Genomic DNA, 21,871 nt, shown 5'->3' with positions numbered 1-21,871 from the left:
CAATGGGAGCACTTACATAAGGACTGCACTGTTTGCCCCTGTGCATCTTAATGAAATTGGAGAAATTGTGGGGGTTTTTCCCCTTGTTCTTTGGAATTGCATTCTCCTTTCTCAAAGACTTTTTTTGGCCTCACAAAATTAGATCATAACTTTGCAGAAAACAACCCACTGTGATCACAGCTTCATTGCACAATGCCTGTGCTTTCTTGAATGTTGTTCCCATCTCTTCAAGATGAAGTAAGATCCAGTGGGTTGGACCTTTGATCTGCATAATAAAAGGCAAGGAGATAGTTTGTAAATCCTTCCTTTCTCCATCTTTATTCTTTGCAATTTGGGACTCAAAGACCTGAAATAATTTTTGCTTGCTGAGAGGAAACTTTATGTAATATATGTGGAGAAACTATTATGATAATTAGCGTTGTTAGGAAAAATCAATGTGTGTAAGTCATCCAACAGCAAGCAATGATCTTCTCACAATCAGCAATTTATCATGCATTGTCAATGCAGGAGGGCTAAGACTATTTTATTCAGATAAATTTCTCATTCATTTAGTCAGTAAATCATGGTGCACTTCATGATAGTAATTTTTAATGTGACTGCATTTTGTAAAGTTTTAATCACACATAATGGATTTTATCTGACAATGAGGTCAACCTGTAGTCTCTTCCTCTGTCATTTGAATCTTACCATCCCATCATGGGGAAGATCACAGTCACACCTGGAAGCCCCAGACTGCAAGGAGATAGGAAATACAAGGGGCACAAGAGGATGAATAGTTTAGACTAATTTTTATCAATTGAGGCTTAGGTGAGGATTTACTCTTGGTGGAACAATAACAGATTATACTTGATGTATCCTTGCATCTGAGTGTAGCTGAATTTGTTTGAAAACTCTTTGCATGAGCTCTCCAATGAAGCTTTTGATCTGACCAGCTTGAGCCTGAGCTGCAAGAGCACCTTTAATCCACTGGGTACCCTGGGAAGGATGTAGCTAATGCTGCTCTTTTGTCTGCACTCCATGGTGAACTTTTCCATTGGAAAAGCAGTCAACGATGAGGCATAGAAGTGAGGCAGGGAACCTTTGTGGTTTTCAGAGAGAGACAGGCTGTTCAGTGTCTTCATCTTGAGTCTGAGCTCTGCTGTGACTTGCTCATTCTTAAGCTGGAAGGAAAAGCCCTGTTGTCTTTGTCTACAACAGGAGTGTGCCCTGGATCTTCCTCCCAGCTTCAGTTCAATTCTTCAGGTCTTGCTTTTGTTTCTGAGTAGCTGAGGAGTGTTTCCATTTGCTTCTTATAGATGTGGTTTGAGTTGATGTCTTTCCCCTTTGAAGCAAGCTATGGATGGCTCTTCTCTTTCCTGCTGCTCTCCCTGTGTTCTGGTAATCTCCTTTTCCCCTGCACTGCCTTGCACAGGTCTGTGGTACATGGTTGGGTCCAGGTTTATTAAAGCCCTGTAGGTGTTCCTGTGCTCCTTCCAGCACAGGAGCTATCCTATGGCCACCTGCATGGACATGGTTTTCTTTGCTCCCTTTTACTGATGTGAGATCAGGATGTCATTTAGAGAGGTGTTTGAGTTCCTTTGGGATCAAAGGGCCTCTGGAAGTACAAAATCCTCATCATGTTCCACAAGGCTGGCTCTTGGAAGACCCCTTTAATTTCTCCCTCCAGATCCCCTGATTCCTTCCTTTTGTTGTTCCTCTGAGAGACTGACAATCTAGAGGCTGATGATCCTTTCTCTTACCACAGAACTAGAGAGGGGAGAGGGAGAACTAATTGTCCATGAATTTTGCAGGAGTTTTTTCCTCCTGTGTCAAAAGACTGGCATACCTTGCATGTACTGAGGCTGTGACTTGCCACCCTGTGATGGCTTCCATGTGGAGCCTGACCTGCTCTTTCCAGGTCAGACTCTCTCTTGTTACACTGCTGCAAGTCAGGAATATTCACTGGATAATGAACTTATGCAGAAGCACTTTAGAAAAAAAAATGTGGTCATTAGTTTGGTAAATGGAAATGGAATAAACCTGCTCTGATGTTTTGTTTGGGCGGTTGGAGTTTTGTTTTGTGAGTATTAAAGAGAAGAGCAACCTTAAAACATTGTGTCTTGGCAGGCTTTTAGTATCTCTCTCTGTGCCTTTCTCTGTCTCACTAATGCAACTTTGCCTACAGCTTCATGCATTAGCAATGCAAAGCAGATTTTGAAAGCCAAGGGAATCCAGGCTCTTCCAGATGAACACTGATTTAAAAGAGACAAAAATCTAGAAAAAATAAAGGTTGTTCAAGTGACATATGGTGTGACAGTGACCCTACTGTAAGGACAGATGTACAGAGCTAATGGTAATCCTACACCAGAGCCAGATAACATTCTGAGGTTAGGAAATCAAAGCCCCATGCTTTGGCTTAGCAGAGAATTAGCATGTGGAGCTCTGGAAACAGGGCAATTCAGTTCTTAGCCATGTTGCATTTGGGGCTTTCAGCTTTGGTAGCAGCAAGATCCTACCTCATCCTGTGCAGGAAAATCAGACCCACGTAGTTTGGCCAGGGAACAGAGTGCATTTAGTAAAGCTCGAGTGTTTAGATGGATCGGTGAAGAAGGTGTGTACTCCCTCTGATAATTAGTTCTGAGAAGTTCATGTCTCTTACTGCAGAAACAGCTCATTCACTGCTTCAGAGCTGTGGGGCTTTTAAACTGGGGAATAAGTGCTGACTTTCAGAGCAGAGGCAGCAGCAGTGGTACCCAAGGGATGTTTTGGAGCCTTTTCCCATGGGGACCCCAGGAGCTAACCTACAGCAAACCAAGCCTCAGGTGTGCTCAAGAGCCACCTGTGCTGACACAAGTTTGATATCCTTTAATGACAGAAGAGAATCCCAAGGCTTGGGGTGCAGCCGTGGCTCCCTTGAGCCCCTGGCCAGCAGAGTTTGGAGCAGCTTCAGGTGGCCAAGCACTGTGCAAAGACATGTTCTTCTTCTTCCAGGGAGGGGACTACACATGATGCCATTGTTTTATTTGCCAGAGGCTTGGCATTTACATAAATGCTGTGCCCCTGTTAAAAACAAAGTCATGATCAGTAGGGAAAACCAGGAATGTTCTGTGTTCTCTGGCAAAATACCTCTGTCTCCCTCAAGCCCACCTCTCTGCCCTACTTCTTGTGACTCCCCTCTCTTTCTTCTGGTTTTAAAATATATTTAGCAATGAGATCTTCCTTATTTGTATTCTCTGAAAACACAGGAAGTAGGTCATGTCTTCCAATACATTATATCAGCAGCAGTCATTGGAAAACAGAAATTAATAGGGTAGGACCATAATTTTTTGGTGCAGTTTTGGATGCCTTAGCAGCATTCAGTTAGGCTTTATTTTTAAAGTGGCAAAATGTTCCCAGTATCAACAAAAAAGATTATAGCACTGACTTTTTACCATGCTCATTCAATTTCTTTTTTATGTTTACTTTTGCTTTCCCTCAAACGAGGTATTTGGGTATAAGAGAAAAACACAAATTTAAAATGTCTAAAGGCAACACATGATTAAAAAGTTAAAAAATTTTTTCAGGCTTATTTTGGAAAGTGTCCTGACTCAGTTGCAGAAAATAGGCAAGGATTTATAGAATTTGTTGATGTTGTTCTTCAAATCCTATGCACATATTTTCTATCATTATTGTTCAGGAATGGGGACCTGTTGTATTTTTTTCTATTTGCTATCAAATATTTTCTGTCATAGTATCTGGATCCAAGTACAAAATCTATGTTATGTTAAGCTGTATTCCAGTCACTACAAAGTTGAACTCCTTTATCTAATTAAAAGGCACGTCAGATTTTTTTAATACAATCTTTCTGAAAGATTTTTGGGCTTATTCATTACTTTAGAAGGAAGCTTAGGTGTTTAGTGTCATTTCTCTTTGCATTTTGCATTCAAATTAAAAAAAAAATTAATTGGCCTCTGTGCATATCTGTCTCTGCTTTTTTGTTGTATCATCTGCTTCTTGTTTTCCTCCTGCAAGCAGAGTTATATCCTCTTGCTTAGAATAATGTGTTATGGGGGAAAAGAGGAAACTGATTTAAGTACTTAAACCAAAAAACTTACACAATCCCCTCTTGTTTTTGCTGGTGTCCCTGGAAGCCAGAGCACAGTCAGTCATTCCTGCACACAGTCAATAGCAAATATTTTAAATCAAGGCTGTTCGCAGAGTATCCATGTTGGGTTTTGTTGCAAGTGATGGATCACTAATAGTTCAAAACTCAGAGACTGGGAGCTTCTTTTGTAAATGGAAGGGGATTATTTCATGCTGTTGAGTGTCCCTGCCAAAGTAGAAAAGTCTCTTAGGAGAGGTGGGGTTGTGTATCCAGGAGTTGCTTGCAATGTACAATTTCAGTAAAAACTGAAAACATACTTAGGAAAAATCAAACCAAGCAAACAAAATTTCAGCTCTGTGCTGCTGCTCTCAGATCAAGCCCCTGAAAAGGAAACACAACATAATACTCACCTGGCAAATGTGGCCTGATCAGGGTTTTGGCTTGTGAAATATGGCTTGGCTCAACAGCTAATAAAGTTGCTTGTAATACAGAGGGCTTGCTCAATAATGGTATTATGAAAATTCTTTTAATTGTTACACATAATTGCTCCTGAACTTCATGGTAATTCTATTTTGGAGTACTAAAACTTGAGTTAGTAGAATCATGAGCACCGAGCCGGTCTGCCTGTTCTTGTTCCATCCTCTTGACAGCAGGTGCAGTGTTTCAGTTCACCCAGCTGTGTTCTTCACATGCAAAGGGAAGTTTTCACAAAGGCAGCGATGCTCCCAAATCCCACAGAAACTGAGTGCAGTTATGTGATTGAGTCTCTAATTCTCATTTCTTCTTTTAAAATTTCTCTCTGTATCTTTATCATTTTGGTTTCACTAGACAAGAATGCCCAAACGTCTTCCACAGTTGGTACATTTGATTAGAAACACTGACAGATAAATATAATCCCTGCTACCCTTACCATGTTCCTGCTTTCACAGGCATTAGCTGTTAGCCCTTAAGAACTGGGAAACAAAATGTAATAAATCTTCCATTTCACCTCTTTGTCGCCCTTTTTCTATCAGAGTGGCCCTAAAGGGGCTTTTGGTCCCCATGACACCTCTCCATAGCCTGTCAGGGATGATATAGCATTGGCATTTTGGGAAATCCCTGTAGTTCTGGGGACTTAACAATTTGGCTTAGGAATCACAGCCTCTTTACTTGAGTCACTGATCTTATTAGAGAAACCTCCTAGACACAGGGCTGCAGTTTTTTGGAGAGAGATGGACAGCCAGCTGCAGGACACAGGTTTTTCCTAGAGCCAATGAGCACCTCTTTGTCACTAGAGTAGAGCAGAAGACTCCAGAGTGGCAATGCTGTCTTGGCAAATGCCTTTTCCATTGCAGACTGAACTGCTCAGGGTCCCCCCAAAACAGGGCTTGTCAGCAACTCAGCCTTGGACATACTCAGATCTTATCCTGCTTCTGTGTACTTGCACTCCTCTTCCTTTAAACATCCCAGTGTTTCTCTGAGACCTTGAAAGGGCAAAGGAATGTACTGCTGATTCTCACTTTCTCTTGAATGATGCCCTTGAGTGGCCTCTGAGGGAGATAACACTTCCCAGGCTTATCACCTCTTTGGTATGGAAAACCCATTTTTTCCCCTCCGAGGGAGTGTCCTTGGGCCTCTTACCTCAAAGTTCAGGATAAGCTCTCTTTCTCTGACAAAATCACAGTGAGTGGAAAGAGACTGGGGCATTCACAGCTGGCACAGAAACCTTGTGAAATACAGAAGCTTCCTTGACTGTGGAGTAGCTGGGATGTCCAGAGTTCACCCATCTTGCAAGATGGCAAATGTTGCAGTACTCATCAAACTCCAGCAGAGAAAGGAGGGAAAGGAGGTGCCTTTTCCTTTTCCTGCCTCACCTGTGCACGTGCAGGGCCCGATACATCCCTAATGCACATCTCTGTAATTTCCAGAATTGTCTCACTTTAGGAGGTTTGATCCTGACTAGCTGGGAGTCTGAGAAACAGCAGAGAGCATATAAGGGGTGCAGACACAGAACTGCTTCCAGGCTCTCTGATTTGTGAGCTAGAATAACGTGTAACAATAGTTACCACTCCATAGCAAAATGTACTAAAATAGAAAGCTTCCTATTTGATTTTCTTTGAGCCACACCTCCACAAAATCCAGCCACCCACAAATGAAGCACCAACAGCTTCAGCTTGACACTTTTAAATATAGTAAAAAGCTCTTGAGAAGGCTTCCAGGACAGCATACATTTTTTGGGACATGTAGATCCATTTTTCTCTGTAAGAGGGAGAGGCGGTTCTGTGCAGCACGAACAGGAGTGGGGAGCAGCAATGGGAATTAGAGTGAATTTTCCCCCATCACTCTGGAGAGTGATCACTTTAGAGTTCCACCTTGTTAAATGGCTGGCTGGAATCATGCATGATTAATGGGCAAAATGAAAATTAGATTATGTGTCTTCACTCTTCCTGTGACCTCTACTTTCTCCTGTATCAACTTAAAGCAGCTGGGGGTGGGAGGGGAAGGGAAGGAAAAGAATTAAAATCCTGTATAAAAATCCAGAAGAGAAAGGGAGAAGGAAAGGAAAGGTGCAGGGCCCCTCTGCAAATTATATGCCAAGAATCATGGCTTCTGAAGTATGAATCCCACAGTGCTAAAGCTTGAGGAATTAAAACGTGGAAAAAATGCCAAATTTTCAGGCTGCCTGTCAGTAGCACCACATATGCCAATCACCCATGTGGAACTGCATCCTCTGGGAAATCTGGCTTCCCTGTGCACTGCACACAGGAGGTGACCTGTGGTTCAGACTCAGTCAAGCCATCGGAACAGATGCCTTCCCCTTTGTGGAAGAAAGTTTCAGTGTGTTGCCCATTTTTGGACTCCCGTTTGGACTATCCATTTGAAGACATGAGTCCTAGAGGCAGAGGGAAATCCCTGCTTGCCTGCAGGCGTGGGGCTCTCTGGCAGTTGTGACATCCTTCAGTGCTGTCTGTAATCAGAGCATAGATCTCTGCACTCACTCAGGGGCACCTCATGTGTGGAGGCACCAGCAGCCTGCTCTCTTTTCATGCCTCTCTTTGTAATATCAGAAAGCAAAGGTTTTCCTCACCACTTACAGACTGCTAGCACAGAACAAAATGCGTCTTGCTGTGCCCTCCACAACTTCATTCTTTGGAGGAAAAATGCACATATGAATCCTATATTCACTTGAAATAGCTAAAAGTCAGTGTGTTACATGATTTGCTACAGAGTCCATGGAGTGTGCTCCCAGGCACAGGGTGTGAGTCCTGGGATATCCTGTGCAGGGTCTGCAGTTGGACTCTATGATCCTTGTGTGTCCCTTCCAACTCAGGATATTCTATCATTTTGGGGATTTGATTCCTGATTTTTAAAAAGTTCAGGGTTGGCTGTTCTGTGATGGTCTTTTCATCTCCCTTGCATGAGAGTAACAAAAATGCTATAAGAAACTTCACCATTTCCTTTGGGATTGGCAGAGCTGGGCTTAACAGAGCTGGGATTTATAAAGCTGGGATTAACAGATCTGGGATTGACAGAGCTGGGATTGACAGAGCTGGGATTAACAGAGCTGGGATTGACAGAGCTGGGTTAACAGAGCTGGGATTAACAGAGCTGGGATTGACAGAGCTGGGATTGACAGGGCTGGGATTAACAGAGCTGGGATTAACAGAGCTGGGATTAACAGAGCTGGGATTTGGAGAAGTGGGATTAACAGAGCTGGGATTAACAGAGCTGGGATTGACAGAGCTGGGATTAACAGAGCTGGTTTAACAGAGCTGGGATTAACAGAGCTGGGATTGACAGAGCTGGGATTAACACAGCTGGGATTAACAGAGCTGGGATTGACAGAGCTGGGATTGACAGAGCTGGGATTAACAGAGCTGGGATTGACAGAGCTGGGATTAACAGAGCTGGGATTAACAGAGCTGGGATTTACAGGGCTGGGATTAACAGAGCTGGGATTGACAGAGCTGGGATTAACAGAGCTGGGATTAACAGATCTGGGATTGACAGAGCTGGGATTAACAGAGCTGGGATTGACAGAGCTTGGATTGACAGAGCTGGGATTAACAGAGCTGGGATTGACAGAGCTGGGATTAACAGAGCTGGGATTAACACAGCTGGGATTGACAGTTGGGATTGACAGAGCTGGGATTAACAGAGCTGGGATTGACAGAGCTGGGATCAACAGAGCTGGGATTAACAGAGCCGGGATTTGGAGAACTGGGATTAACAGAGCTGGGATTAACAGAGCTGGGATTAACAGGGCTGGGATTGACAGAGCTGGGATTAACAGAGCTGGGATTAACAGAGCTGGGATTAAGATCTGGGATTGACAGAGCTGGGATTAACAGAGCTGGTTTAACAGAGCTGGGATTGACAGAGCTGGGATTAACAGAGCTGGGATTGACAGAGCTGGGATTGACAGAGCTGGGATTAACAGAGCTGGGATTGACAGAGCTGGGATTGACAGAGCTGGGATTAACAGAACTGGGATTAACAAAGATGGGATTAACACAGCTGGGATTGACAGAGCTGGGATTAACACGGCTGGGATTGACAGAGCTGGGATTGACAGAGCTGGGATTAACAGAGCTGGGGTTAACAGAGCTGGCTTTAACACTGGCTCCGAACACTTTCTCCATGAATTCCCCCTTTGGGAACGTTTCCTTTGGGAATGTTCCCGTCTCTCCTTGCCTTTCCTTTAGGGAGATCCACGTGTCCACGGCCTGGCAGTGCTCGAGGGAGAGAAGGTGAGTGCTTCCAGAAGATTCTTGGAATGCTGGGGGATCCCTTGCTAAGCTGGGGGATCCTGCCTGGCATTAAATCCCAACCCTAAATCCCTGCTGTGTCCTCATTGCCTTTCCTGGGTCCTCTGTCCCCAGGGGGAGTCAGGAGAGCCAGGACCCAAGGGACAGGTGAGTGATGGGGATTTGGGACCGAGGACACCCCAAAACTTGGGTGGATTTGTGGGATCCTGAGCTGGATCTTCCCTGCTGAGGTGCTGGGGGAATATTTTCCCTGGAAATGGGGCCCAGTGATCATGATCAGCCCTGGATTCAGGCTCAGCTCCTCCTTGGGGTTAAACCCTGGATTCAGGCTCGGTTCTGGGCTCAGCACCAGGTTCAGGCTCAGCCCTGTTTTGGGATCCAGTGCTGGATTCAGTCTCAGCCCCATTTTGGGATCCAGCCCTTGATTCAAGTTCAGCCCCAATTTTTGGGATCCAACCCTGGATTCAGCCCCAGCCCCAATTTCTGGGATCCAGGCCTTGATTCAGCTCCAGCCCCATATGGAATCCAGCCCCAATTTTTGGGATCCAGCCCCAATTTTTGGGATCCAGCCCCAATTTTTGGGATCCAATGCTGGATTCAGCCCCAGCCCCAATTTTTGAGATCCAGCCCTAGGTTCAGCCCTAGCCCAAATTTTTGGGATCCAACCCTGGATTCAGCTCCAGCCCATTTGGGATCCAGCCCCAGTTTTTGGGATCCAGCCCGTTTTTGGGATCCAGCCCTGGATTCAGCTCCAGCCCCATTTGGGATCCAGCCCACATTTTTGGGATCCAGCCCCAATTTTGGGATCCAGCCCGTTTTTGGGATCCAATGCTGGATTCAGCCCCAGCCCCAATTTTTGTGATTCAGCCCTGGATTCAGCTCCAGCCCCATTTGGGATCCAGCCCACATTTTTGGGATCCAGCCCCAATTTTTGGGATCCAGCCCGTTTTTGGGATCCAATGCTGGATTCAGCCCCAGCCCCAATTTTTGTGATTCAGCCCTGGATTCAGCTCCAGCCCCATTTGGGATCCAGCCCCAGTTTTTGAGATTCAGCCCTGGGTTCAGCCCCAGACCCAATTTTTGGGATCCAGCCCCAGTTTTTGGGATCCAGCCTGGGTTCACCCCCAGCCCGGTTTGGGACCCAGCCCTGCCCATGTTTTTTGGGACATTTTGGGCTCTCGGGGTGCAGCCCCCATGCTCAGCACAGCCTGAGCCCCTCATGCCCCTCTCTCTCCATCCCTCCTCAGCAAGGCATCCAGGGAGAGCTCAGCTTTCCCGGCCCCTCGGGGGATGCAGGAGCGCCGGGAATTCGGGGCTATCCCGGCCCGCCCGGCCCGCGGGGGCTGGTGGGGGAGCGCGGAGTGGCGGGAATGCCGGGCCCGAGGGGCACAGCCGTGAGTACCCTGATCCTACAAACCTCCTCATCCTCCCTGCTCGGCAGGAATTGCCTCTGCTTCCCACCCAGCTCCTCGGGGAACACGCTGCTGTTCCACTCAGGAGCTGGGATCCTGCTTTCCTGGGGAGGAATTCTGCCTTTCCCACTGTGTATGGCATCCAAAAACTGTCCCTGTATAAACCAGCCAGCAGCAGGGATTTAAAGGGTTGGGATTTTTCCCTAAAATCCTCATTTTGGACTCTAATGCCATGAGCACAGAGCAAGCTGAGCACTTGCCCTGGGACAGAACAGGGAAGAGCAGGGTGGGAAGGTGACCTGGGATGCAGGGAGGGGATGGAGATTGGGATTTGGGCTGGGAAGGGCTCTGGGAGGGGACAAAAGGAGTGAAATTCTCTTCCTGGCAGGGCCGGGACGCTGGGGACCAGCACATCGTGGACGTGGTGCTGAAGATGCTGCAAGGTGAGGGCGGAGCGGGGCCACCAGATCCCACGGATCCCATGGATCTCTTCCCATGGATCCCACCTCATGGATCCAGTGGATCCCATCCCGTGGATCCCATGTGGATCTCTTCCTATAGATCCCACCCTATGGATCCCATTGTTCCCATCCCATGGATCTCTTCCTATGGATCCCATCCCATGGATCCCACCCCATGGATCCTGTGGAATCCCCTCCCCATGGATCTCACCCTATGGATCCCATCCCATGGATCCCATGAATCCCATGGGTCCTGTCCCATGGATCTCTTCCTATGGATCCCATCCCATGGACACCACCCCATGGATCCGGTGGAATCCCCTCCCCATGGATCTCATCCTATGGATCCCATGCCATGGATTCCATGGTTCCCATCCCATGGATCCCACCCCATGGATCCCATCCCATGGATCTCTTCCTATGGATCCCATCCCATGGTTCCCACTCCATGGATCCCACCCAGTGGATCCCATCCCATGGATCCTGTGGATCCTACCCCATGGTTCCCATCCTGTGGATCCCATCCCATGAATCCCATCCCATGGATTCCATGAATCCCACCCCATGAATCCCATGGTTCCCACCCCATGGATCCCACCCCATGGATCCCTTCCCATGGATCCCATCCTGTGGATCTCATGGTTCCCACCCCATGGATCCCACCCCGTGGATCCCATCCCGGCCCCTCTCTGCCCCACAGAGCAGCTGGCAGAGGTGGCCGTGAGCGCCAAGAGAGCTGCCCTGGGTGGGGTCGGGGCCATGGGACCTCTCGGTCCCCCCGGCCCCCCAGGGCCACCCGGTGATCAGGGACCCCACGGCCCCATGGGACCCCGAGGTGTCCCCGGAATCCTGGGAGCTGCCGGGCAGATCGGCAATGTCGGACCCAAAGGTGGGTGGTGGTGACATGGTGCCAGGTGCAAACCCTCCTGGGGTGGCACTGCCATGTTTGTCCCCATCCCTGATCACCCATCCAGGGTTGCCATGGAGTCCTTCCCTCCTTTTTGTACCCACAGGGAAGAGAGGAGAGAAGGGCGAGCGGGGAGAGGTTGGCCGTGGCCACCCGGGAATGCCAGGTCCTCCAGGGATCCCAGGTGAGACCAGGTGTCCCCAGGTGGCCTTTGTCACCTTGGGGTGATGAGCCCAGCGGTGGCCGGGGACCTTCTGATCCATCCCACAAAACCTGCACAGGTTCATCCCACAAAACCAGCCCAGGCTCATCCTGTAAATCCGCTCAGGTTTATTCCACAAAAATTGCCCAGGTTCATCCCGCAAAACCTTCTCAGGTTTATCCCACAAAATTTACACAGGTTCATCCCACAAAAACTGCCTAGGCTCATCCTGTAAATCTGCTCAAGTTTATTCCATAAAACCTGCCTGGGATCCTCCCACAAAATGGGCCCAAGTTCATCCCATAAAACCTGCACAAGCTCATCCCACAAAACCTCAATTCATCCCTATTTCTGAGAAAAATCCCTATTATTTCTGAGGAGAAAAATCTCTATTTTCCAGGGGAAAATCCCTATATCTGAGGGAAAAACCCTATTTCTGAGGGAAAAATCCCTATTATTTCTCAGGAAAAAAAAAAATCCCTATTATTTCTGAGGGGAAATCCATGATTCTGAGGGAAAAAAAATCCCTATTATTTCTCAGAGGAAAATCCCTATTATTTCTGAGGGAAAAACTCCTATTTCTGAGGGGAAAACCCCTATTTCTCAGATAAAACCCATCTCTCAGCTTGATTCTCAGCACCCCACCCATCCCACCCCGTTGCCTTTCCAGGTCTCCCGGGCATCCCCGGCCACGCTGTGGACGGCAAGGCGGGCGAGCGGGGCCTGCCGGGCTCCCCGGGCGAGGCGGGCCGGCCGGGGCTGCCGGGGCCCGCGGGCCTGCCCGGCTTCTGCGAGCCCGCCGCCTGCCTGGCAGCCTCGGCCTACGCGGCCGCCCGCCTCCCGGAGCCGGGCAGCGTCAAGGGCCCCTCGTTCTGAGCGATTCCCCGTGAAAATCCCTTCCCAAAGTGACCACAACACTGCACTCCCACAGGGAGAAGTTTCCGCGCTTTCCCGCTTCTGGTGTGAGGGTGGAGGCGGGGGAAAACGCAGCCTTAAATTGTTAATTTTGGGACCTGATTTTCTTTTACACAGTTCTGGCAGCATAAAAAAATCTTAGAGTGGGTATAAATTTTATTTAAATACGCTTTAGGGTTGCTCCGTTCTGAGCAATTTCCTAAGGAAAATCCCTTCCCAAAGTGACCACAACACTGCAATCCCACAAGGAGAAGCTGCCGCACTTTCCCGGTTCTGGTATGAGGGTGGACAGCAGAGAAAACACAGTCTTAAACTGTTAATTTTGGGACTTGATTTGTTTTACTCAGTTCTGGCAGCATAAATTCTATTTAACTATACTTTAGGGTTCCTCTGTGCTGCCCCTCATTCTGAGTAATTCCCTCATGAAAATCCCTTCCAAAAGTGACCAGAACACTGCGAGAAGTGGCCTCGCATTCCCGGTTCTGGCGTGAGGGTGGACAGAGGGAAAACACAGCCCTAAAATGTTAATTTTGGGAATAACCCCAAATTTGGGACCTAATTTTCTTTTACAGAGGTCTGGCAGCATAAAAAAAATCTTAGAGTGGGCATAAATTTTAGTTCATGGAGAGAAGCTTCCGCGCTTTCCCAGGAGAAGCGGCCGCGCTTTCCTGGTTCCTGTGGTGAGGGTGGACGCAGGGAAAACACGGCCCTAAAATGTTAATTTTGGGACCTGTTTTTTTTTTTTTTTTTTTACAGAGTTTTGGCAGCATACATTTTACTTAAATATACTTTAGGGTTCCTCTGTGCTGCCAGAATCTGTAAAGAGATCTTTATGTGAACCAGAATCAGGGCCTCTAATCCTGTTTCCATCCATGGGGTTTCAAATCTGCTCCCTGCAGCCTTTCCCCCCACCGCCAAAAAAAAAAAAGGAATAAATTTTATAATTCCCTGTGATGTTTGAAGGAGCTGATAAAAATTCCCTTTTTAGCCTTCCCTTTTCTTTTTTAAATTGGAATTTTTCAAGCCCCACCCCCAAAACCAAAATCATGGTTTGATTATTTAAGAGAATTCCCAGCTCCAACTTGGTCACTCCCAGAGCTGTAAATCTTTGTAAAATAGGGATATTTTATAATTGTGATGAGGATAACACTAACTTTTGGAAAAATGGACAATAAAACCGAGCTGGATTCTTAATAAGTGGAATGATTTGTGGATTTCTTTGGATTTAAGCAAGGCCGTGGTGCGGTGCAAAATTTTGAGGGTAGAAGTTGACATAAAATAACAGGATGGCTTCTGAGGTAGTATTGGAAACAGAAAAGTTTAAATAAAAGGTAAAATAACAAAGCTTTTTCAGAGAAAAACTGAGTTGGGGTAAGAGGTTTTTAGTCTTACTAAAACACTCCATAAAAGCAATTTTTTTCTTTGTTCTCTTCTTTATCTAGTGAATTATTTAGGTTAGGCTTTTTAGTCTCTGTCTAATTAGACAGCCCTAAGTTTAAAGTCTCAAAAGTTCTATAAAGTGTCTTTATTCCCATTGGAAAAAAATTCCCATTTTCCGACCCCTCTGAGAAATCCCGCTCCAGCTGTGCCACACATCTGGGCCACATCCCAGCTCTTCCTGCCTTTTCTCCCCACGAGAGGGAGCTGCCAACCCGTGGAATTGGCTCTTCCAGCCTGGGATATTCCCGAAAAACGCGGATTTCCTTCAGGAAGGGGCTGGAGCATCCCCCGGCACCGGGCTGAGGGGGGAAAAGGGGGAATTCCCTTCCTTTGACCCCTTCCCGCTTTTGGGACGGACATGGAAGGGATGGAAGGGGCTGGGAGCTGGATTTTGGTCCTGGAGCAGGGAAAACCACTTCCAGGTGGGATCAGGGCTGAGTTTATGTTCTGGAGCAGGAAAAAGCCACTTCCAGGAAGGATCAGGGGCTGGGTTTTGGTCCTGGAGCAGGGAAAAGTCACTTCCAGGTGGGATCAGGGGCTGAATTTGGGTCCTGGAGCAGGGAAGAGCAACTTCCAGTGGGATCAGGGCTGAATTCGGTTCCTGGAGCAGGAAAAAGCCACTTAAGGAGGGATCAGGGCCAAGTTTTGGTCCTGGGACTGGGAAAAGTCACTTCCAGGAAGGATCACGGGCTGAATTTTTGTCTTGGAACAGGGAAAAGCCACTTCCAGGTGGGATTCGGGCTGGGTTTTGGTCCCGGAGCAGGGAAAAAACCACTTCAGGAGGGATCAGGGCCTGAGCAGGGAAAAGACACTTCCAGGTGGGAACAGGGCTGAGTTTTGGTCCTGGAACAGGGAAAAGCCACTTCCAGGTAGGATCAGGGGCTGGGTTTTGGTCCTGGAGCAGGAAAAAGCGACTTCCAGGTGGGATCAGGGCTGAGCAGGGAAAAGCCACTTCCCAGGACAGAGCAGGAAAAGCTCTGCTGTGCCTGTGGAGCATCCTGGGCATCCAGGAGTTTCCAGGAATCCTTGGGAGCTCCTCAGTCCCACACAGCACAGCCTGGGATGGGATGGGTGAGCTCCAGCACATCCAGGGACGCTGCTCCAGCTGATCCTGCACCTTCCAGAGGCAGCAGAGCTTCCCCGAAATCGCTGAGGGCAGCAGTGAGGGAGCTCTGCTTGGCAAGGAGCAGCTCTGACCTTCCTGATCCATCCTGGCAGGCGGCAGGAATCCGGAGCCTGGCAAAGCCGGCGTCTGGGAAGGCTAAAAAGCTCGGGAATTAATTAAAATTCCGGGAAGCAGCTGTCTGGAGCTCCTGCCTCTCTCTCTCCCACCTGCTCGTGCCTCATGGATTCTCCTGGGAGCCAGCCCAGTCCTTGTCACCTCAGCTGATCCCTGCTCCCAGACAGCCAAACCTCAAGATCCAAAGCCTGGCCAGGCAGGGCTTCTTTTCCAGGCAAAACCAGGTGGAATCTTTCCAAATTAATTCCAAGAGTTTTGAGAATCTGCTCCCTGGGAATAGAGGAGGAGGAGAGCAGCGTCCTGCCCGTCTTTGGTGGGATGGGAAAGGAAAAAGAGAAGAAGGGAAAGGGAATTGAGGATCATTTGGGATTGCACCAGTTCCTCCTCCAGACCTCCAGCAGGAGCTTTCTTTTGTTTCCCAGCTCCTTGGAAAGCTATGGGAAAAGAGGAAGAATTGGGATAAATGATAGCCTGGAATAATTAAATTAAATGGGCAGGGACACCTCCCACTATCCCAAGTTGTTCCAACCTGGCCTTGGACACTTCCAGGAATGTGGCAACCACAGCTCCCCTGAAATATCCATCCCAGCCCCTTCCCACCCTCCCAGCGAGGAATTTTTCCCCCAAATCCCATCCAAAGCATCCTTTTCCCCAAAAGGCACCATGTCCCCCTCGGTTATGCACCTGAAATCCCACCCCGGGACATTCCCGTGGCCATGAATAATTCAGGAATATCAGGAAAGTTTCGCGAAGCTGATGAGCCCAAATCACCTGGAGGAGGTGAAGATGAGCTAATCACCGTTTGTTCTCTCTCGATAGCTGATTAACTGCTAATTAGAATATTAAACAAGGGCTTAAATACGTAAATGAGCTTCTGAGGACAGAGTTCGTTATTGAGGGTGCCATAAAATTCCTGATTTTTATTCTTAGATTATTGTTTGATGGGTTTAATTTTTTTGCCTCCTAAAGAAAGGGTTTTGTTTTTAAAGTGTTTTGTTCTGCTGGAATGTTGTAGGATCTGGGATAAATTAATCCCAAACTCCATCAAAACACCAGGAAGGTGCTCCCAGGTCCACAAGGAGGATGCCCAAAGTTCAGGAAGCTTCTCCAAGAAAAAAGGGCAAATTTTGGATGCTCTGCCCAAAATAGCTCCAAGATTCGTGCAGGGTGAGAGGAGGGAACGAGGAGTCACAGGGAATTCACTTCCATCCATTTCCATGGAATTGGCTGCGGGAATGAGGCTGGAAAATCCTGAGAGCCCAAATTAAAGGTGGGGAAGAGCAGGATTGGCCCGGCAGTGACAGGAGGGGACAGAGGTGTCACACACAGGGGTGGCACCCAGGCAGAAAGCAGGGATGGAAAGCACCATGGAATTGTGATGGTAGGAAAAGATCTCCAGAATCATCAAATCCAACCTTCCCACATCCATCCTTCCATGGAGCCCACTGACAGGGATGCTGCTGATGGGATGAGGGCTTGGAAAATCCTTGGGGACGTGGCTGGAATGTTGGATCCCCTCCCTCTGCACCCAAACCTGACCCCAGATCCCATCCCAGGTATCCCTGCAGGACAATTCCTGCACAACCCTCCCTCTATGGGAAGCAGGGAACAGCTGCCTCCTCTCTGAAAATGAAATAATATTAATTAAGCCTCTTAATGAGGGTTTGTTGTGGCATTAATTAACCCCCAGGCCTTGGCAGAGGATGGGGGTTGGGGTTCTGCCCCAGCACTTCTGAAGAATTCCCAAAACCCCAATTCCCAAAACCCCAATTCCCAAAATCCCAATTCCCAAGATTCCTGTTGTGATTTTCCCTGCCTTGCCCTCAAATCCTGGCAGCTGTCCCTGCTCCGGTCACCTCCCCGGGCTGCCAAAATTTGGGATGTGATATCCTTAAACCTCTCTCTGCTGCCAACACCATTTTGTTCCCATCTGTTTTCCAAGGGTTTTTCCAAAGGAGCTCAGCCCAGCCCAGCCCAGCTTGGCAGCATCGTCCTGCCCTAAAACCATTCCTTGAGAGCAGCAGAGAATTCCAGAGGGGTTTGGGATGGAAGGGACCTTAAGGACCATCCTGCCATGGTTTTTCCATCCTGGCCTTGGACACTTCCCAAGTTGTGCTTGGGAATCCTTCATCCATCACGGGATCATGACATTCCTGTGAGGAATGAGCTGCTGGTTTGGGATGAAGCTGCTCCTGCTTGAAATCTCTCCATTCCCAGCAGAAGGAATGGCAGCACCAACGAGAAAATGGAGGGAAAAAAAATCCCAAATCCAGCAGGGAATGGATTTTTGGAGCCAGAACCTTCTGGCGTGGCAGTGCCAGCAGCAGGAGCTGCTTCCAGCAAGATTGGGAAATTCAGAGCTGGGATCAAGGGGCTGCATCCAGGTGCTCCAGCTCCTGACAGGTGGGAATGGTGCAGTTAATCCATGGATTTGTGTCCAATTCCAAGCGGTTTGGCTGCCCAGGGTGTGAATTCCCAAGAAGAATTGGGGTTTGGGATGGAAGGGACCGTAAGGACCATCCTGCCATGGATGCCGGGAAGTTCAGAGCTGGGATCAAGGGGCCGCATCCAGGTGCTCCAGCTCCTGGCAGGTGGGAGTGGTGCAGTTCATCCATGGATTTGTGTCCAATTCCAAGCGGTTTGGCCTTCCAGAGTGTGAATTCCCAAAAAGAATTGGGAATTTTGCTGATTGTGGCAGCTCCTCCCATCTGATCCCACATCCAGGGCAAAGCTACTCCAGGTTCAAGCAGCTCCATCAGCCTCACCCTGAGCTCTTTTTTTGTGCCTAAACACAGATTTTAAACAATTTTTCCCATTTTTTGCCAGATTTCCTGGCAGATTTCCAAAGGAACGCTCCAGGACAGCGCCTGCAATCCCAAAGCTGTCCCAAAGTGCCCAGTGCTGGCTCCAATGATGTTTTCCAGGCACTGAGAAGTGGTGAAAACAGGGAAAATCAATAGTTACAATCCCAGTGGCTCGGTTCTGCTGATGAGCCGTGTTCTCCCTGCTGAAAAACCGGGGAATTGCGAAGGAAAAGGGAAAAAATTGGGGAAAAAAAGGGAGAAAAAGGAGGAAAAAAAAGGGGGAAAAGGGGAGGGGGTAAGGGAAAAAAAGGAGAAAAAAAAGGGGGGAAAAAGAGGAAAAAAAGGGGTAAAAAAAGGGGAATAAAGGGAAAAGGAGCACAGAACTCCCCTCTGTGCCATCTCCCTTTTAACCTCTTGTGTCCTGAATTCCCTTGGGAAGATCCAACCACGCCCTTCCAGTTTGGAAGGGGATTTTATCTGAATTTAATCACCCTTTAATGGGAGAGAGGCCAAGAATTCCCAAGGCTTCCCAAGGATTTGTTCCACAATCAGCTGGAATTGCCGCTGGAAAGGGCAAATGGAGCAATAATTCCTGGATTTAGAATTATTATTATTATCCCTAACACCCCTTTATCCCTCCATCCTCAGGCTGAGTTAAAGTGATCTTTCAAGTGACATTTAATTAAAGAGATATATAATTTATAGTTTATTTTATAAATCCCACGTGGGAGAAGGCAATGATTTCATCTTTTCCATCCCTCCTGCACTTCCACTCTCCTCATGGGGAGTTTCCCACTTGTTTTTACTGGAGCTTGGAATATTCCAGGCTGGCAGATGGAAGGAATTGGGATTCATTTTCAAAGAAGAAAATCCTAATTAAAAATATCTCCTGGATTTTTTTTTTTTTTTAATGAGACAACTCCTGCCATCAGGGCAAGGATCCTGCTGAGGAATCCCATGGGATATTCCTGAAGAAATCCTCAATTTCCCTGATGTTCCTTTCGTGTTTTTTCCCCCCAGAAGATTCCCAGTGGATGCTCCAGCTCCTTCCAGCTCTCCCACTTTTATTCCCCCCAAAAAATGCCCAGGGGATGCTCCAGCTCCTGTCCTGCTGCTTTCTCCATGGAATTTTTTTTCCTGGTGGAGGTTTTGCTGGTCTTTCCCTGGTTTTTCTCCCCAAAATATTCCCAAGTGGCAGCTCCAGCTCCTTCCAGTTTCTCTGCTGGTCTCTCCCTGTTTTTTCCCCCAAAAGATTCCCAGTGGCAGCTCCAGGTCTCCCATTTTCCCTGCTGGTCTCTCCCTCAATCAGCAGCCACTGGAAGATCCGGGAGATTTTTGGGATCTTTCCTTCCAGAGGGGTTGGGAAAGCTTTGGAAATCACCAAATCCCAGTTTTGGAGGAGATTCCAGGGCTGGAACTTGGTGGCAAAAGAAAAGCTTGGGAAATGAGGAATTTTCTCCTGAAGAACGCCCCCAAAAAAGCTGAGCCTGGGTTGGGGATTAAACCCCAAACACTGAGGGAAGCTTTGGGAATTGGAAGAAGGAAGAATACCCCAAATACAGAGGGAAATTTTGGGAATTGGAAGGAAGAATAATCCTGGAATGGTTTGGGTTGGAAGGAACCTTAAGGATGATCCAATTCCACCAAAATTCCATGGCCATGGACAGCTCCCAGCATCCCAGGCTGCTCCAAGCTTGAACACTCCCGGAATGGGGCAGCCCCAGCTCCTCTGGGAAGCTCCAAAAGCATTTGGATCCCCTTCCCTTCCCGTGAATCCATGGAAATCCAGCAGGATCCTTTCTGCTGCCCCAAAATCCCAAGGAACCCCATCCCAAAAAAGCTCAGCTCCCTCCTTGACCCTTGTTTTGGATAAACCGAGCCAAGGAGGGGACAAATCCAAGGATAAATCCAAGGATGAAGCGTCTGAAAAGCCAAATAAAAAGCAAGGGAGCATCAAATCCACACGGGAGCAGCCGCGGGACATCAAAGATCCTCCAGGGCCTTTTTCATCCCAAATTTCCTCGATCCCGACTTAATTCCTGCCAATCACCGGGCACGGAGAGAGAGGAGGCGTTAATTAAAACCTCATTAAGGCAAATTGGGGCTCCTTGAAAAGGAATGCGGGGGTTGGGAAGGGGGAAGGGTCCCGTTCTCCTTTCCCCTGGGATATCGCTGATAAAATCCCGCTGGAAAAGCCAAATCCATTCATCCAAATTCACCCAATCTGCTCGGATTTTCCCCTTTCCTGAAATCGTGATGTGCTGGAAAAGTCGGGAAACTCCATCCTTGCATGAATGGTGTGTGCACATCCTGAAAATCCCGGGATAAAACTTTTGGAATTCACACATACCTCAAAAAAACCCAACCAAAATCCCAAAAAAACGCTCAAAAAAAAAAACTCCACAAAAACCCCACCAAAACCCAAAAAAAACACCCCAAAAAACCCCACAAAAAACCAAACCAAACCAAAAAACCCACACACACACAAAAAAGAAAAACCACCCAAAAAAACAAAACAAAAAACCCCAAAAGAAAGAAAAGGAAAAAAAAGCACCAGGGGGCTGTAAGAAAAAGCAATGCAAAAATCGAGATTTTTTATTATTTGGAAGTCCAAAATCGAAAATAGCTTTGAAATTCCGCAGGGAACGCTGGGAACACACGGAAAAGCCTCATATACAGAGACAGATAAATTAACTGGGAATTCTGCAGACAAGCCAGGGGCATGGAGAGATTCCATATGTACACTTTTATGGAAACCATTTATACACTTTATTACATTTACAAAAAAAAAGCTGATTTTTTTCTCACTACTTTTTTTGTTCTTTTTTCCCTACGATAATGAAAAAAAAATTACATTTTGTTTTTTTAATTTATTTTTTAGCTGTACAAACTTTTAATTAATAAAAATATATCTCTGTACAAAAGAGGGATTTGAGCTTTTTTTGTAGTTTTTTATCATTTTTCTCATTTTTTCCCTTTTTTTTCTTCATTTTTTTTTCCTTTTTTCTTCATTTTTTCCCTTTTATTTTAGTTTTTTTTCCCTTTTTCCCATATTTTTTTTTTACCATATGCAAGTCCTCTGGGCACAAGGATGGAGAATGGCATGGAGCAGATCTCAGCCAGCTTGCAAAAAAATGGGATAAACCCCTTTTCCCACTTCCTTGGCTCCCTGGGCAAGAGCAGGAAAAGGGAATTCATGGATCCAAAGCAGCAAATTCCATTAAAGTCGAGCTCCCCCTTCTCCCTGCCTGGGTGGTTTTAAATATTTTGGATTTATTTTGCACTCCTGATATGAATTTCTCCTGGATTTTCCATGGAATGAGTGGGAGCCAGGTGTGGGAGGATTCCCTGGGATTTGGACAAGAACCTGGATGGATCCAAGCTCTGCTTCCAGGGATTGTTGGAATTTTGGGGCCTGGAATTGGGATTGGGACGTGGCAGGGCAGGGGTTTGGGTTGGGCTCTGGGGTTTTTAGGGATAATTGAGCTTGGAAAAGATCAGGGATGGGCCAGGAGAGCCCAGTGGAGGCAGGGTGGGATCCAAGGATTCCAAGGGATTATCCCAGCCTGGTTCCAGCCCTGGGAGGATGGAAGGGGGACAAGGGAAGAAAGGAATATTCCTTTGGAGCCCCAATGGGATTGACACCATCCCAATCCATGAAATTTCATCCTGGGATCCT

The 21,871-nt window shown here is 47.4% G+C and overlaps 1 protein-coding gene across 1 annotated transcript in view; it reads left to right on the top strand.

Moving 5' to 3' along the window:
• LOC128937663 (mastermind-like protein 3) overlaps nt 1-12,669 on the top strand; it is a 28,950-nt gene extending 16,281 nt beyond the window's left edge. Inside the window, exons 3-9 of the mRNA XM_054277458.1 lie at nt 8,749-8,793; nt 8,926-8,958; nt 10,059-10,205; nt 10,612-10,666; nt 11,385-11,573; nt 11,698-11,775; nt 12,464-12,669. Coding sequence (XP_054133433.1) covers nt 8,749-8,793; nt 8,926-8,958; nt 10,059-10,205; nt 10,612-10,666; nt 11,385-11,573; nt 11,698-11,775; nt 12,464-12,669 — 753 coding nt within the window. The remainder of the gene's footprint in view (nt 1-8,748; nt 8,794-8,925; nt 8,959-10,058; nt 10,206-10,611; nt 10,667-11,384; nt 11,574-11,697; nt 11,776-12,463) is intronic.
• The last annotated feature ends 9,202 nt before the right edge of the window (nt 12,670-21,871 follow it).

Source organism: Melozone crissalis, unplaced genomic scaffold, assembly GCF_028551555.1.
Source record: "Melozone crissalis strain CALT ecotype California unplaced genomic scaffold, PUWL_Pcris_2 ptg000020l_1, whole genome shotgun sequence".
NCBI classification, from domain to species: domain Eukaryota; kingdom Metazoa; phylum Chordata; class Aves; order Passeriformes; family Passerellidae; genus Melozone; species Melozone crissalis.
Note: the sequence above shows the minus strand (reverse complement) of the source record. Positions and strands in the feature narration are given on the sequence as shown.